The sequence below is a fragment of the Natrix helvetica genome (genome assembly GCF_964273705.1).
Source record: "Natrix helvetica genome assembly, chromosome: 4".
In the NCBI taxonomy this organism is placed as follows: domain Eukaryota; kingdom Metazoa; phylum Chordata; class Lepidosauria; order Squamata; family Natricidae; genus Natrix; species Natrix helvetica.
In genome coordinates, this window is record NC_138550.1 from 145,675,022 (window position 1) to 145,690,593 (window position 15,572).

At 45.5% G+C, this 15,572-nt stretch overlaps 1 protein-coding gene across 4 annotated transcripts in view; it reads right to left on the reverse strand.

Moving 5' to 3' along the window:
* SNX31 (sorting nexin 31) overlaps window positions 1-14,156 on the reverse strand; it is a 32,722-nt gene extending 18,566 nt beyond the window's left edge. For 2 of the 4 annotated variants that reach the window (XM_081951031.1, XM_081951030.1), the window contains exons 1-4: window positions 14,026-14,156; window positions 12,319-12,393; window positions 10,384-10,498; window positions 9,633-9,697 (exon numbers count right to left, since the gene is read on the reverse strand). In XM_081951031.1, coding sequence (XP_081807157.1) covers window positions 9,633-9,697; window positions 10,384-10,498; window positions 12,319-12,393; window positions 14,026-14,091 — 321 coding nt within the window. In that variant the 5' untranslated portion in view covers window positions 14,092-14,156. Of the gene's footprint in view, window positions 1-9,632; window positions 9,698-10,383; window positions 10,499-12,318; window positions 12,394-13,127; window positions 13,259-13,772; window positions 13,950-14,025 lie in introns of those variants that run through there. The other 2 variants (XM_081951033.1, XM_081951032.1) reach the window with 2 other exon arrangements.
* Between the last annotated feature and the right edge of the window lie 1,416 nt (window positions 14,157-15,572).

Genomic DNA, 15,572 nt, shown 5'->3' on the forward strand with positions numbered 1-15,572 from the left:
ATAGACAGACACAAATCCCAAATCTGGTCTAAATATCTGACTGGCTGTGTGACTAATCATAATCATAGTAACAACCTGTAGCACGTCCACATCAGTCTCAATTAGCCAAGAGACATATTGTAAAGAATATGCTGGTTGAGCACGCAATTTCACCAATACACAAGAAGAAAATATGCAAATGTTAAATGACAAGTCTAGGCCCAAGCTTTTGGGAGATAAAGTAGCAAATGCATTTGACAATTAAAAACAATACTTGGGCTATTCACCAACTGCTTAATTAAAAGTTAGCATTGTTGAAGACTATATGATTTGCAGACCAGTTCCCAGGGCAAAATATATAGTTTAATTTTATTTGTTTAGACTGCAATAGAATAAGAATATTTGTTTTCCATATTCATGATATCCCAGCGATTTGATTGTTCTGTCGGCTAATTACAGCATCAGGAATGCTTACTATGCTTATTTTATAGAGCAACAGTATGATGCAGAGCTCTGGGGGAAAAGAGAAAGAGAGGCTTCCATTAAATTATTGGAAGACTCCTTATATTATTTATAAATGTATCAAGACTTTAAAGCAGGGTTTAAGATTTGTGGACCTCAACTCCCAGAATTCCTCAACCAGCATTCTGGGAGTTGAAGTCCACAAGTCTTAAACTTGCCAAGGTTGGAGACCCCTGCTTTAAAGGGAAACAGTTTAAAAGGAGGTGAAAGTGGCAAGACGATATCCCTAGAAAAGATAGCCAGACCTTATTAATCAGAGATTATGCCAGTGATATGCCAACCACATGCCCACGTGGCAGGCAATAGATGTACAGGTTATAAATGTACAGGCAGTCCTTTTATGCTTCTCAACTCAGATGGAATGAGCACACAACACAGAAGACAGGAAAGAGAAATCACTGCAAACCAGAGCACATAAATATTTCCTTAGGAAGAAATCGACAGAGAATCAACAGAAAATGCAGGAAGCTCTCCTTGAAAGCACAAAAGGAGGAGATTATTCTGACAAATGAAGAGTTTCCGCTATAAGCAGCCACAAGAGAGGGTACCTACACCTTCATTGGGGGAGAAGGAAAATGGGCTGTATACAGTTTTTGTATGCATGCATAATATGGATAGCCATACAGGCAGATATAGACATTCAGCCCAAAATGAGAATCATCAATCATACTACTTGTTAAGCAGGTCACTTGATGTGACCATGCCCAATTAGATGACCTTTTTTTTGCAGGGACCGCTAAGCAAACATCATGGTTGTTAAGTGAATGCATTTTAGCCAATTGGAAGTAAAAGCCAGTTTGTGGCTATATATATATAGTGTTGTATTTGTGCTGATATATAAATAAAGGGAGACTAGTATAGATCTATTTCAAGCTATTTAGCTCTCATCAGCTAGCCATACCCTTACTGGGAATTGAACAAGGGCTGTATTGCATATTAGGCCAATGTAATTGATGAGAGCTAAATAGCTTGAAATAGATCTATACTAGTCTCCCTTTATTTATTTATCAGCACAAATACAACACAAATATAAAAAGGCAACATTAAAAATAAAAATATGGTTTTCTGCCTGCATGGTCCTCTGTGATGAGCCGAAGGACAGAAAGGGGGAGTAGTGAGCTCCCTCCCATATTTGGGCATACGAGGGGTTGTAACACAAATAAATAAATACATACATACATACATACATACATACATACATACATACATACATACATACATACATACATACATATTGTAAATTGTGATCACATGACAAGATGTTGCAAAGAGTTGTACATGTGGGTTGGTTGCTAAGCACTCAAAAGGTGACCAAGGCAGGGAGAAGCGTCTGTCAGAACTTGCAAACCAGGTTGTAAGTAGGTCTGGAGAGGTGCGTCATAATTTTGAATGGTTGAGTCCCTACATCGGTAGTGTAGGAAAAGACATTGGCAATATTATGCTTTTATGGCTCTGATAGAGAAGCATGAACTAGTGCTCACTGGCAGAAGACCTTTTAAAAATTTTCACTATTAACTTTACTCTAAAGATTCGCTATGGATGGGATGTGATTTATACACAAGAAGAGCAGATGTGTTTTTTCTGTACTGGCAGAATCATTGTCCCATTTGAATCATATCTTTTTAGTGGGCAAACTGGCAAACCATCCAGATGAAACTAGCAAAGATACTGGGATTTCCAATGATGCATCAGATGCATATCCCCGATATACACTGTATATATATATCCTTTTGCCCTGATATAGTTATGTTGGTTATATTTTTTTAATATATTATTTTGTATATATTTTAACTGACACACACACACAGAGAGACACACCAATTGGGAAAAGAAAGGTCGGGACTGTCGGTGTATTGAGAGTTCATGACTGGAAGAGACATGGCAACAAGGTCAGCCAATGAAGAGACATGGCAACTGGGTCAGCCAATGAGGGCTGTTTGGAAACTGAAACAGTATTTGCTGTGTAAGCAACAAGGAGACAGCAAAGAGCCTGGGCATGGCTTAGCTCAGTGGTGGGCAACCTTTTTTTTCAACTGAGCCAAATCTCGCCAAAACCACGATTGAAATTTATTTTGAGAGCCACATTTTTAAAACCGAAAATACATAGGATGGTACACTGTTTTTAGTTTCAATAAACTCTGGCATTTGAAGCACGCAAGTCTTAAAGCTGTCAAGTTACAAGATCCTTGCATCCCTAACCCTTTAGGAAAAAACCCCCAGGGGTGTTCAAACCTGACAGCTTTAAGACTTGTGGACTTCAACTCCCAGAATTCCTCCTCCAGTCATGTTGGCTCAGAAACTCTGGCATTGAAGCATGCAAGTCTTAAAGCTGTCAAGTTACAAGACCCTTGCACCCCTAACCCTTTAGAAAAAAAAACCCTAGGGGTCTTCAAACCTGACAGCTTTAAGACTTGTGGACTTCAACTCCCAGAATTCCTCCTCCAGTCATGTTGGCTCAGGAACTCTGGCATTGAAGCATGCAAGTCTTAAAGCTGTCAAGTTACAAGACCCTTGCACCCCTAACCCTTTAGAAAAAAAAACCCAGGGGTCTTCAAACCTGACAGCTTTAAGACTTGTGGACTTCAACTCCCAGAATTCCTCCTCCAGTCATGTTGGCTCAGGAACTCTGGCATTGAAGCATGCAAGTCTTAAAGCTGTCAAGTTACAAGATCCTTGCATCCCTAACCCTTTAGAAAAAAAAACCCCAGGGGTCTTCAAACCTGACAGCTTTAAGACTTGTGGACTTCAACTCCCAGAATTCCTCCTCCAGTCATGTTGGCTCAGAAACTCTGGCATTGAAGCATGCAAGTCTTAAAGCTGTCAAGTTACAAGACCCTTGCACCCCTAACCCTTTAGAAAAAAAACCCCAGGGGTCTTCAAACCTGACAGCTTTAAGACTTGTGGACTTCAACTCCCAGAATTCTGAGAATTGAAGTCCACCAAGGGCATCAATCATATTAGCCCAGGAATCTGCAAAATTGGCTCTTAAGACTGGTGGACTTCAACTCCCAGAATTCTGAGAATTGAAGTCCACCAGTCTTAAAACAGCAAACTTTGCAGACCTCTGTGTTAGCCCAAAGCCTGGCGCTGGGCGGGCCTTGCTCCCCCATTGGTGGAGCCCCAAGAAGCAAGGAGGGAGAAAAAGAGACGGAGGCCAAGGAGCTTTCCCCCCGCCCCCTCCCAGCAAAAATCTAACCGGGGAGCCAGGCGGGCAGTAGCAAATTAGCCGATCACGCGGCGTGGGCAGTAGCAAATTAGCCGATCACGCGGCGTGATCGGCTAATTTGCTACTGCCCACCCGGCTCCCCGGTTAGATTTTTGCTGGGAGGGGGCGGGGGGAAGCTCCTTTGCCTCCGTTTCTTTTTCTGCCTCCTCGCTTCTCGTCCCCACCCGACTTCAGTTTCCTCCCTAATCATTGTGGGTCGAAAAGAAAAAAGGGAAAGGGGCACTTGTTTTGAAGTGCCCGAGAGGAGGGAGGGGAGGGGTGCCCGGCACACAGAAGAGCCGCATTAAAATGTGTAAAGAGCCGCATGTGGCTTGCGAGCCGCGGCTTGCCGACCACTGTTGTATACTTATTTCATGTGTTTTATTATATATACAGAGAAGTTAATGAATCCTGTTGAATCAGTTACCTATGTGTGCTTTCTGGATGTGATTGCTGCTGCAAACTCTGATAACAACCATATAGGTTGGAAACATGCAGAAGAGGCCTTCATCCTACAATGGATAGACTGTGTGTGTGTGTTAGAATTTATTAGTTGTGCTACTGATTACCAGAGTAGACTTGGACTACTTGGACTAAAAGATTTGGAGTAATTCTTGGAAGTACTGGTGATTAGCCTTGATGGTGGTATGACGGCCTCTGAAGATCAACCAGTAGGAGACTTTCTTGTGCAGTTTTTGGTGACTCTGAGAACAGAGTGTTGGACTAAAGGGGGCCAATCCAGCAGGGTATTGTTTTACATAGGAGGGGCCTCCATCAAATTCTGTAACTCAGAAAGGAAACTACTGAATGTCCCATAAAGAGGTTGACACCCTTCTTTCAACTTCTCAGCCACGGAGAGTTCAGAAACAAAAATGCTACAACAATGCCTTCAAGTATGCATCAAGTGATAAGTGTCACCACTCTTGTAACATAAAGGGGACGTTGACATTTTTATGTCAACACACCTCTCACCTCTTGTCCTGCCACAAATCCAAAATATTTACTTAATGCCGGATCTCAAGAGGCTTATCATACTTTAATGAACCTTTCAAAATGTTTCCTGAGAAACCTGTAAGGACCAAAAAGATATCAGGGCTTTTAGAGGAAAACCTTCCTCCGGTCAACTGAATGCAAGGAAAAAAACATGGTACATTCTAATAAAGAACATTATTAAACTGAAAAGCTCACGTGTTAGTGTTTATTTTTAAAATCCCCGTGTTTGAGTTGCTTTTAAAGTAACAATTCACCATTGAATGTATAATTCTATTTTTAGCTTGGTACAAGATTAAAATGGTTAATTTCTAGAATAATTCCAAAAGACAAAGCGGTTTGAACTCAACAGCTGGCATGTACGTAGAAGAAAGTAATTAAGAACAGCTCACAGCTGAACATACGGGTGGTCCTTGAGTTACGACTGGTCACTTAGCAACTGTTTGAAGCTATGACAGACTCCAAAAAGATACTTATGACAGGTTAAAAGTTTCCATTCCCCCAGCTCCCCGTCAAGTGATCACATCTTGAGCACTCAGTAACCGTTCCACAATTACGACCATAGGTGGGGTTCACATATGTTTACCACTGGTTTGCCCCGCGTGCGCCCACTCACTTCATGACCATGTGGCCTTCTGCAAATGCTTGCACACATGGCTTGCACACATGCATGGGGATTAGAAAACATGGCTAAATAGGACAGCACAGAGCCGTGGCAGGTGGGTGGGGACAGGCCCACAGGTTGCCACAACTGGTTTGCCCAAACCGGCCCGAAACGGCTGAATACCACCTCTGATTACGTCCATCTGCAGTGTCTTGTAGTAACATGGTCACAACCTCTTAATTATTTTTTGCTAGAAACCAGAATTTATTTTTGTTTTTTTGCAAAACAAGATCCACTGTGAATAATGGATTCACTTAGCAACCACAGATGACCCTGGTGATTCATTTAATGACCACTACAAAAAATGTGGCAAAATCAAATTGGTCAGATGATGACCCACTTAACAATTTATTACTATTTATTAGCATGATTTATTACTGTAATTCCAGGATCAATTACAGTCATAAATTAAGGACTACATACACACAAAAAGCTGGCTGATTGTTGCTGTGGATGGAGACCAAAGGTTGGGCAAAAAGAACAGAGGAATAGAAAATGATTGCCTGCTATCCTGAACGCCAGTACTCTATATTTAAATATTTTATAAATAAATAAATAATAAATAAATAAATATTTATTTCTTAGCCGCACCCTCTCCCGAAGGACTCGGGGTGGCGTACAATGAAACATATGAAATAAATATGTGGACAAAACAAACATATAACAGAGACATATACAGAGACATACACAAGGAGGAGGTCGGCTGATGAATAAAAAACAATTAGAATACAGTGATTAAAAAACCCCTAAATAATTAAATATAATTAAAATACCCAATTAAAAACCCGTCAGGAGCGATATGGTTAGATCAAAGTTGAGCCAGGCCAGCTACTTGGAATAGGTGGGTCTTAAGCTTAATACGAAAGGAGCGGAGGTCAGAGGTATTCCTAATATCCGGAGGGAGGTCATTCCACAGGGCTGGGCCCGCCACAGAGAAGGCTCTACTCCTAGGCGCCGCCCCCCGACACTGTCTAGTGGACGGCACCTGGAGGAGGCCCTCTCTGTGCGAGCGGATTGGTCGCAGGGATGTATGGGGCAGAATACGATCCCGCAAGTAACTAGGTCCTGAGCCATGGAGCGCTTTAAAGATTGTTATCAAAACCTTGAAACGCACCCGATAGACCACAGGAAGCCAGTGCAGCTCGCGCAGGAACGGTGTCACATGGGAGTACCTAGTACTCCCCATAATTACCCGCGCGGCTGCGTTCTGGACCAACTGTAGCCTCCGGGTGCATTTCAAGGGAAGCCCCATGTAGAGAGCGTTACAGTAGTCCAAGCGAGACGTCACCAGCGCATGAGTGACTGTGCGTAAGGTGTCCCGGTCCAGTAGGGGGCGCAATTGGCGCACCAGGCGAACCTGGTGGAACGCCCCCCTTGCCACGGCTGTCACATGGTCATCCATGGACAGCCGGGCATCCAGGAGGACGCCCAAATTGCGCGCCCGCTCAACGGGGGCAAGTTGAATGCCCCCAATGGCCAATGATGGAGTTAATTGGCTGAACCGGGGAGCTGGTACCCACAGCCACTCCGTCTTGGAGGGGTTGAGCTTGAGTCGGTTGTCATCCATCCAGATCCGTACGGCTTCCATACACCGGGACATCACTTCGATGGCCTCGTTGGGGTGGTTCGGGGTGGAAAAGTACAGTTGAGTATCATCAGCGTACAGGTGGTATCCCACCCCGAAACCACGGATGATCTCACCCAGCGGCTTCATATATGTGTTGAACAGGAGTGGCGAGAGGACCGACCCCTGTGGCACCCCACAAGTAAGGGGGCGTAGGGTCGACCTCTCTTCTCCTGCCAACACACGCTGCGTCCGGCCAGAAAGGTAGGAGCCGAACCACCGCAAAACAGTGCCCCGGACCCCCAACCCCTCCAGCCGGCGCAGCAGGATACCATGGTCGATGGTATCAAAAGCCGCCGAGAGGTCTAATAGGACCAGGATAGAGGAACAACCTCTATCTCTGGCCCTCCAGAGATCATCCACCAACGCGACCAAGGCCGTCTCCGTGCTGTGACCGGGGCGGAAGCCAGACTGGCGCGGGTCTAGATAATCATTTTCCTCCAGATGACGTGGAAACTGGTAGGCCACCACACTCTCTACAACCTTCGCCAAAAAGGGAAGGTTGGAGACAGGACGATAATTGGCCAGCTCCAAAGGGTCCAGGGAAGGCTTCTTGAGCAAGGGTCTCACCACCGCCTCTTTCAAGGCGGCCGGGAGAGACCCCTCGCTCAACGAAGCATTCACTAGGCCCAGGAGCCAGTCTCGTGTAACCTCCCAGGATGCCAGTACAAGCCAGGAGGGGCACGGGTCCAATAAACATGTGGTGGGTCGCAGTCGTCCACGCATTCTGTCCAAATCCTCGATGGCGACCAAGTCAAACTCCTCCCAGATCGATTCCTCAAGACTCGCCATGGACGTCTCCATTGGACCACTGACAGGGACCCAATCCCTCCGGATTTGAGCGATTTTATCCTGCAGATATTTACCAAATTCCTCTGCCCTGCCCTGTAGAGGGGCCCCCCGCGGCCTCTGAAACAAGAGGGAGCGGGACACCCGAAACAGGGCGGCAGGGCGGTTCTCCGCGGATGCAATGAGAGTGGCACAATATTGGCGTTTGGCCACTCTCAATGCCACAAGGTACGTCCTTAAATGGGCTCGTGCCTGTGTTCGATCAAATTCGGAGCGAGAGGATCTCCAACGACTCTCTAGACGTCTCTTGTGGCATTTCATCACCCTTAGTTCCTCGGTAAACCAAGGGGCCAGGGTGGATCGTTGCCGCCGGAGAGGCCGCAAAGGCGCCACCCGGTTCAAGGCCCCGGTAGTCGCATTATTCCACGCGACCACCAAGTCCTCTACCCGGGGGCGGGTCAAGGTTACAGGAGGTGGCCCAAGCTCCATCTGGAATCTATCAGGTTCCATCAGGCGCCTGGGGCGGAACCATCTGGTACTTTCCGGTTCCGCCTCCCCGCAGCGGGAGGTAGCACCAGGGAAGTCAAGACGAAGGAGTGAGTGATCTGACCATGACAGGGGAGTGATGGTTAAGTCCCCTCCTCCCAGATCACTCAGCCACTGGCCAGAGACAAAAACAAGGTCCAGAGTGTGTCCTCCCTCATGTGTCGGGCCCTGAATCATTTGAGTCAGGTCCATGGCTGTCATGGAAGCCATGAACTCCCGAACCCCCTCTGATGCTTCTCCCATCGATGGCAGGTTAAAATCCCCCATCACTAAAAGTTTGGGGGTCTCAACCGTCACCGATGCGATCAGCTCGAGGAGTTCGGGCAGGGCCGCTGATGTATAGCGAGGAGCCATGTATCAGCAGGCCCAACTGTCTCCCAGGGCCCCATTTCACAACAAGGGATTCACATCCGGACGTCTGTGGCACAGTAGACTCCCTCGGCTCTAAGTCCTCCCGAATAATTACTGCCACCCCACCGCCCCTTCCCTGGGCCCGGGGCTGGTGAAATGCTCGGTAGCCTGGTGGGCACATTTCTACGAGGGGAAGACCTCCCTCGTGGCCCAACCAGGTCTCCGTTATTCCCGCGAGGTCCGGCTCCCCCTCTAAAATTAGATCGTGAATGAGGGGGGCCTTGTTAATAACAGACCTCGCATTGCATAACAACAGCCTCAGGCCTTGGGTCTGTAACTCTTGACCACCTAGAACGCAGGGGTTGGTACAAGCGACCGGGTGTAACCAGCAACCACGGTCTCCCAACCGACTGTAAGTTCTTAATCTGTCCTCGTATCTGCCCCTCCCTGCGACCGTTGGAATTAAAGAGCCCTGTATAGGAATGATATCCTCCCCCTCCTCCTCCCTTCCGCTCCTTCTGCTCGCGACCACACCTGGAGGCCCGGCTCTCACATCGCTCCTGATCTGACCCACCCACCCCACAACCCCTGAGCCCCCACCCCTACAAATTTTTAAAAAACAACTAACTAAAAACCCCCTAAGTCTCCGCTTCCTCCACCTCTCGGGATTAATAAATCCGTCATCAAGGTGGGCCCTCGAAAGGGCGGAGGGCCACACCTGCGAGAGGGGGGACTCTCGCAGTAGGATCAGGTCTGACCTTAAATACATAGAGTGTTAAAAGAGTTCGTCGTCGGGGCTTAGGGTCTATGCTGAAGATGTCATAATCCAGTAAAAATTTGAAAAGCATGGTTTTTTATTGTAGTTCTTAGTAACAGCAAACCAGCTTTTAGTCTATAAGGACAGGAGCACAGATAATTGTCCTTCTCTTAACATCTTACTTTGAAACAAACAAAAACCTTACCTGCTGTAATTTCCTAAAGAAACTAATAAAGACATCACTGTTTGTAACACTTGGATCAACGGAAACTGCAATAGAAGAAATTGCAATAGAATATAAAATATATCTTAAAATATTCCACAGACGGTCAAGAGACACCAAGAAAAAAAATATGCACAATTTATTAATCAAATTGAATCAGAAAAAAATAGCCTACATCCTAAAATCTTGATGATCATGGAGAAAAATCTATGTGATGGCTACGAGTGGAAAATGACAATGGCACATAATAATGAAATAATTGAATTTCTGATAAAGGCATATAACTCAAAGGAAGTTTACGATTTTCATAAATGAAATGTTTAGATTAATGCTTAATCTCAAGAAATCAGATTCAGTTTAGAATACTTGTTTGAGGTGAGTTCTCTGCTCTTTTTTTTCTATACTGCAGATTGAAAGTCTACTCCAGACATCACTGGATTTCCCATTCTATCACAGCATTTTGAAAGAGTCCCAAAACCTCATGAAATATTGTTTAAAAAACTCAGTGAGCTCCAGTAGGAAGGCTATGGTGCAGAATTCCTTAAGAACTGCACTAAGAACACCCCGCTATATCTGATGATAAACTTCCTTTAAAGTCCCAGTCACCTAAAATATCTTTTTCTGCACAATTCCTTTCAACCCTTTCTGGTCTATGAAATCATAGCATGCACAAATTCAATATTTGCTTGAAAGCTCATTAACAAGTCAGTTGCCAGTGTAGCATTCAGTATACCATTCTGTAGATACTGTTCTAGCTGCGTTCTCCTTTCATCAGCCATTGACTTTGTCATTGCAAGGAAATATTTTGGAGGAAACGAAGGCATTCCTTTTCCAAAGACTCGTCTTAGCTGAAAAGATAAATAATCTTTAAATGGTACTAATCTGTTACCAAATATCAAATATTTATTACTTGAAGATATTCATTAATAAATTCCCAAAGATTACTTCCTTTAAGCATGTTGGCATCCATAAGAGATCTGAATTGGACTGCTCTTATGTTACCAATAGAAGAGAATATATGCAACTCAGTGTTGAATTGTGCAGTCCTTGGTACTCTCTGAACTAGGTTGCTTGCTTGCAGACATTTCAATACCCAACTAGGTAACAATATCAGTGCTACTGAGTGTGGAATTTGATCCATGGTTATATGCAGTAGCTTGCTCTGATGTGGTGTGGGCATGGCTTTCTTCTTGTTAATTCCTTGATTAGGGTGTTCTTTTCTGATAGATTGTTTGTCTCGCATCAATCCCTGCCTTTAATTCTCTGGATGTTGATTGCGGGACAGAATGCATTCTGGTAGCAAATAAATTAGTAGTTCATAAAAGAAAAAGCACAGATGTTATTTGTGACACCATACATAGGCTATGTAACCTAAAAATGTACTGTATATAGAGTTAACAGAATAAAATCAACTGAGTGCAAGATTTAAGAAAAGTCTCAGTTTATAAAAAGAGTCACGGATACTATCAGGTGTGATACAGCAATTAAAATTTACAAAAAGATAAAACGAAAAGGTAAAACTATTTTTTATTAGAAAAATAATAATTTTGGAGCAAACCCATATTGCTATAGTCCTTATATGCATGTAGTGGTGTAAGTAGTGTTTTCATATTTCAGGGACTTGCCCCAAAGAAGAGGGAGTCAACTTATTTCCCAAAGTACCAAAAGGCAAGACAAAAAACAATGAATGAAAACTAATCAAGGAGAGAAGCAAGTTAGAATTGAGAGACATTTTCTAACAATGAGAGCAATTAACCAGTGGAACTACTTGCTTCCAGAGGTTGTGGGTGTTCCATCCCACTGGAAGCTTTTAAGAAGAGACTGGATAGCCAGTATCTCAAATGGTTTAGAGTTTCCTGCTTGAGCAGGGTGTTGGATTATGAGATCTCCAAAGTCTCTTCCAACTCTGTTATTCTCTTGTTATTCTCTATAAAGTATTATGTGCACTCACTGAATAATATAATTGTATTCTCTCTCTCTTTCCCTTGCACAACTGTTCAATTTTAAGAGATTTTCTTTGGTGGGGAAGTTCAAGGAAGTCAAGAAATTGGCCACCACTATACAACAGTCTGGCTCCCTTTTACATGTAGCTTATTTATGAAAAGAAAGTGAGTCTTTCGTTGCATTCCCACAACTACAATTTTGACTTTTTTGATCTCCTTCATAGATACACAATTTGGTAGAGGGACAAAGCTTATATTCTTACTTCCATAGTTTCATTAGAATAATTAAAGCTTCAATGACATTGATATTATTTTCACTGAAGACCTGTTTTCTGAACATAGCTTTGATATGTATGGTCCTCACTTTACTTCATGGGAAACCCCAGGTCTGAAAATATGCTGAGAGATTATTATCCAAAGGCAAAGGGGAGTGTCTCTACTGATGTGTATATGTCTCTGCACACATACAAAGTTTCATGCAACAATAAACTATTCATGTGTAAACATTTCTTTTATGTACAAAGCTAGAGACATGCTGCAAAACTTAAGTCTGAACTGTGCCAATGACCCTATGCAAAGAAACCAATTATCGATTTTATGCAAGCACCATTCCGCTGTGAAGAACATTTTGTGGCTCTTTGACAGTGAAACCTCCACCCCCCGCCCCCAAGAATAGTGGTTGGATGAGAGAGAAAAAAATAAAGGGAACAAAGTCTTCATCTTACCTGTTCATTCCAGCGGTGCAACTGACTGTAACGTAACTTGCAGAAAAGGAAGCCCTCCAAATATACAGAATACAGCTGAAATACACAGTCTCCAAATAAATCATTTCAGGATTGTTAAAAGAACTCACCACTTCCTATCAGTTGTGTTCAACCTTGCATTCCTACTGGCCAAGAAAGGGGAAACTCATTCCTAAGAGTCTTAAAGTCATAGTGGAAGCCACAAGGTGTGTATAAGGTGTGTATAAAAGGGTGGAGCTTTGGTTGCATCATTGTGGCCACCATCTTGACTCCTCTCCCTCTCTCTCTCTCTCTCTCTCTCTCTCTCTCTCTCTCTCTCTCTCTCTCTCTCTCTCTCTCTCTCTCTCTCTCTCTCTCTCTCTCTCTCACACACACACACACACACACACACACACACACACACACACACACCATGAATACCCTTGCACACAGATTTGGTACAGCTTGACTATCTTTTTATTGAGGAGGACTGGCCCTTGAGACTAGGTCAGACCTTCTCAACTTCAATGACTTTCAGGCAGGTGGACTTCGATTCCCACAATTCCCCACCCAGTGTTTTAAGTTGCCAAGGGAAACACTGGACTGTTCCATTCTAGAAAAGATACCTATTCCTTCAGTCTGGAACATTTTAAAGAAATAAACGTTAAAAACGTATCCCACCCTGCCAAAACAAATGAAAAGGAAGCTTGCCAATTTTCACAGATCACCTGAAAGGAGCGTTACAAGTAACAAACAGCACACTTGCCTTTTCTCTCTTTTTGTTCCCACACTTCCCTTGCGATTTTTAGTACCTATTTGAGCGCCTCGTTCCCATTTCTGTCATAAACTTGCTTATAGGTGTCATTTCCTCAAGCAGCTTTGAGCGCTGGCCAAGTCGGTGAAGTTTCAAGTCAAATCAAATCAAAAGCATTTTTCCTCCCCCTTCTTCGCCTCGTCCCCCCCCCCGTTCTCTCTCGGAAGCTCCTTCTGATCCCCCCCCTTTTTTTTCTTCATCTCAAGCCCCTCATCAGGCGCTTCTCCTCTCCTCTGGCGCAAAAACGCGCATCCAAGGCCAACTGGCCCTTGACCGAGAGCCTCGCTCTCCCGCTCCGAGAAGTCTTTACCCTCGGCATCCACACTCCTACGCCGCCCCAGCCCACGCTTCGCCCACGGGCACTAGCGACACTCCCCCACCAACCCACCCGCGCGCCCCCCTCACAGAACCATCTTTGCTCTCCTTTCTTCTTTTCCTTTCGGGGTTGTAACAGGAATGGGTGGGGCGCGCTGGCTCTCCGGATCGCCGCCAATTTTCATCCCACCCAGGCCGCCCGCCGCTGCCCAACTGTTGATCCTCCGACCCCCACCTATCCACCCCCTTTAAACGGGGATCGTCGGCCATCAAATCCACCTGCCTGGATGCCAACCCCGCCCCCCTTCTTCGCTCCGCGCCTCCCCACCTCGCCGCACTACGCTTCCCTCCGCCTTGCCCCCACCCCCCGACAAGGGTCTCGCCGGGATGAAGCAACCGGGGGCCAGAAGGGCACGGTTCTCCCGCGGAGGAGATCGCCAGGGCGCCCGAGGAGCAATGCCTGGCTCTCGCTGGAGCAACCTGGCAAGGTCTGGCACCGCCGGGCTAGTTCGCCCTTCCCGCCTCCCCTCGTGTCGGGGATCCACCCCTCCTTCCCTCCCCTTTAAGGGAAGCTACTCCACCACGTAGCGGCCGCCAAACTTCTCCAGCAGCTCTTCGGAGAGAGGGATGCTGAAGTGCATCTTCATGGCGCTTGCCGGCCGCCCGGAGAGGGGAGCCGATGGAGCCGTCTGGCCCGGGCCGAGGAAGTGGAGCAGGGCAGCCGCGGGAGGATTTGTTTGCTCCACGTGACGGAGGAGGGGCGCGGTTGCCTCCCACCCCCACCCCACGCGCGCGCGCGCGAGGCGGGCGAGGAGCGAGGCGGAGCGGCGGCAGGTGGAGGTGGCTCTGAGGAGAGCGGGGTTGCCTCGCTTAAGGCGCTACCTTGGGAAGAGGGGGTGGGGGGAGCCGCGACGGAGCCCCGAGTAAGCTAACGGGTCACATAAAGAGAAATCGCTTTGCATTCCATTATTATAACAATCTTCCAATATTTGAGGGGCTGCCACAGAAAGGAAGGGGGATCAAGCTATTTTCCAAAGCACCCGAAGGCCAGACAAGGAATAACGATGGAAACTCAACAAGGAGAGATTCAACCTAGAAACAAGGAGAAATTTTCTGACAGGGAGAGCAATCAACCAATGGAACAGCTTTCCCTCAGAAGTTGTGGGAGCTTCATTACTGGAAGCTTTCAAGAAGAGACTGGACTGCCATCTGTCAGAAATGGTATAGGCCAGGGTCTCCTGCTTCAGGGAGGGGGGGGTTGGACTAGATGACCTACAAGATCCCTTCCAACTCTTGTCCTATTATTATTTTTAAGGGCAGCTGCTTGAACAACACTCCTGTGTTTATGGTGGCTCCAGGTTCTGCTCTTGCAAAAACCTGTGTTTCCTAAAATAATGAATTATGTCAGAGTTTGTTGCATGAATTCGAATTCAGGAGCACACACACATATAACTGATGCAGCAGGATTGATTAACTTCTTTATGTACATAAGAATAGATGAATAAATGTACAATACCAACAGGTGGTTCTTCCAAGTAAACACAAGACAGGATAGTTACAGGCAAACACAAGCAGTTACGGGTAGTTTCATATCAGCAGACAAGCCCAGACAGACTGCTAGTTTACTTCTCAGAGCAGCAGACTGCTTTCTTAAGTTTCTGTTTCAATTCTTTGCACAGACTCAGATCTGTTTAAGCTGCCATTGGCTGACTTAGTTGCTATGCCTATTCATTGGCTGACCTTGTTCCCATGTCTCTCCCAGTCATGAATATTTTAACAAATTATAATACAATGAAAGAATCAGTAGTTACCCAGGGCCACCTTTCATTCAGTTCATAAAATCTCAGATTTTGAATGAGAGGAGGAGCTGACATCACAATGAGACGACGTGCGATCTTGGAGCTCCAAGATCGCAGTCGATACTTTTGCTGCTGGACTGTCCTTTTGGACTTAAACCATTCCGAAGAGATGGTGATAGGGAAGAGTACGTCCTGCTGATCTTAGGGACACTGCAAAGTCCCTGATTGATCCAGGAGAATCTCTTTTTGCCCACGACAGAAGTGCAGCTATTGAAGCTGTTGAAGTTGGGACAGCTCTGGAATGGGAGGAAAACAGAAAGAGAAAGTGT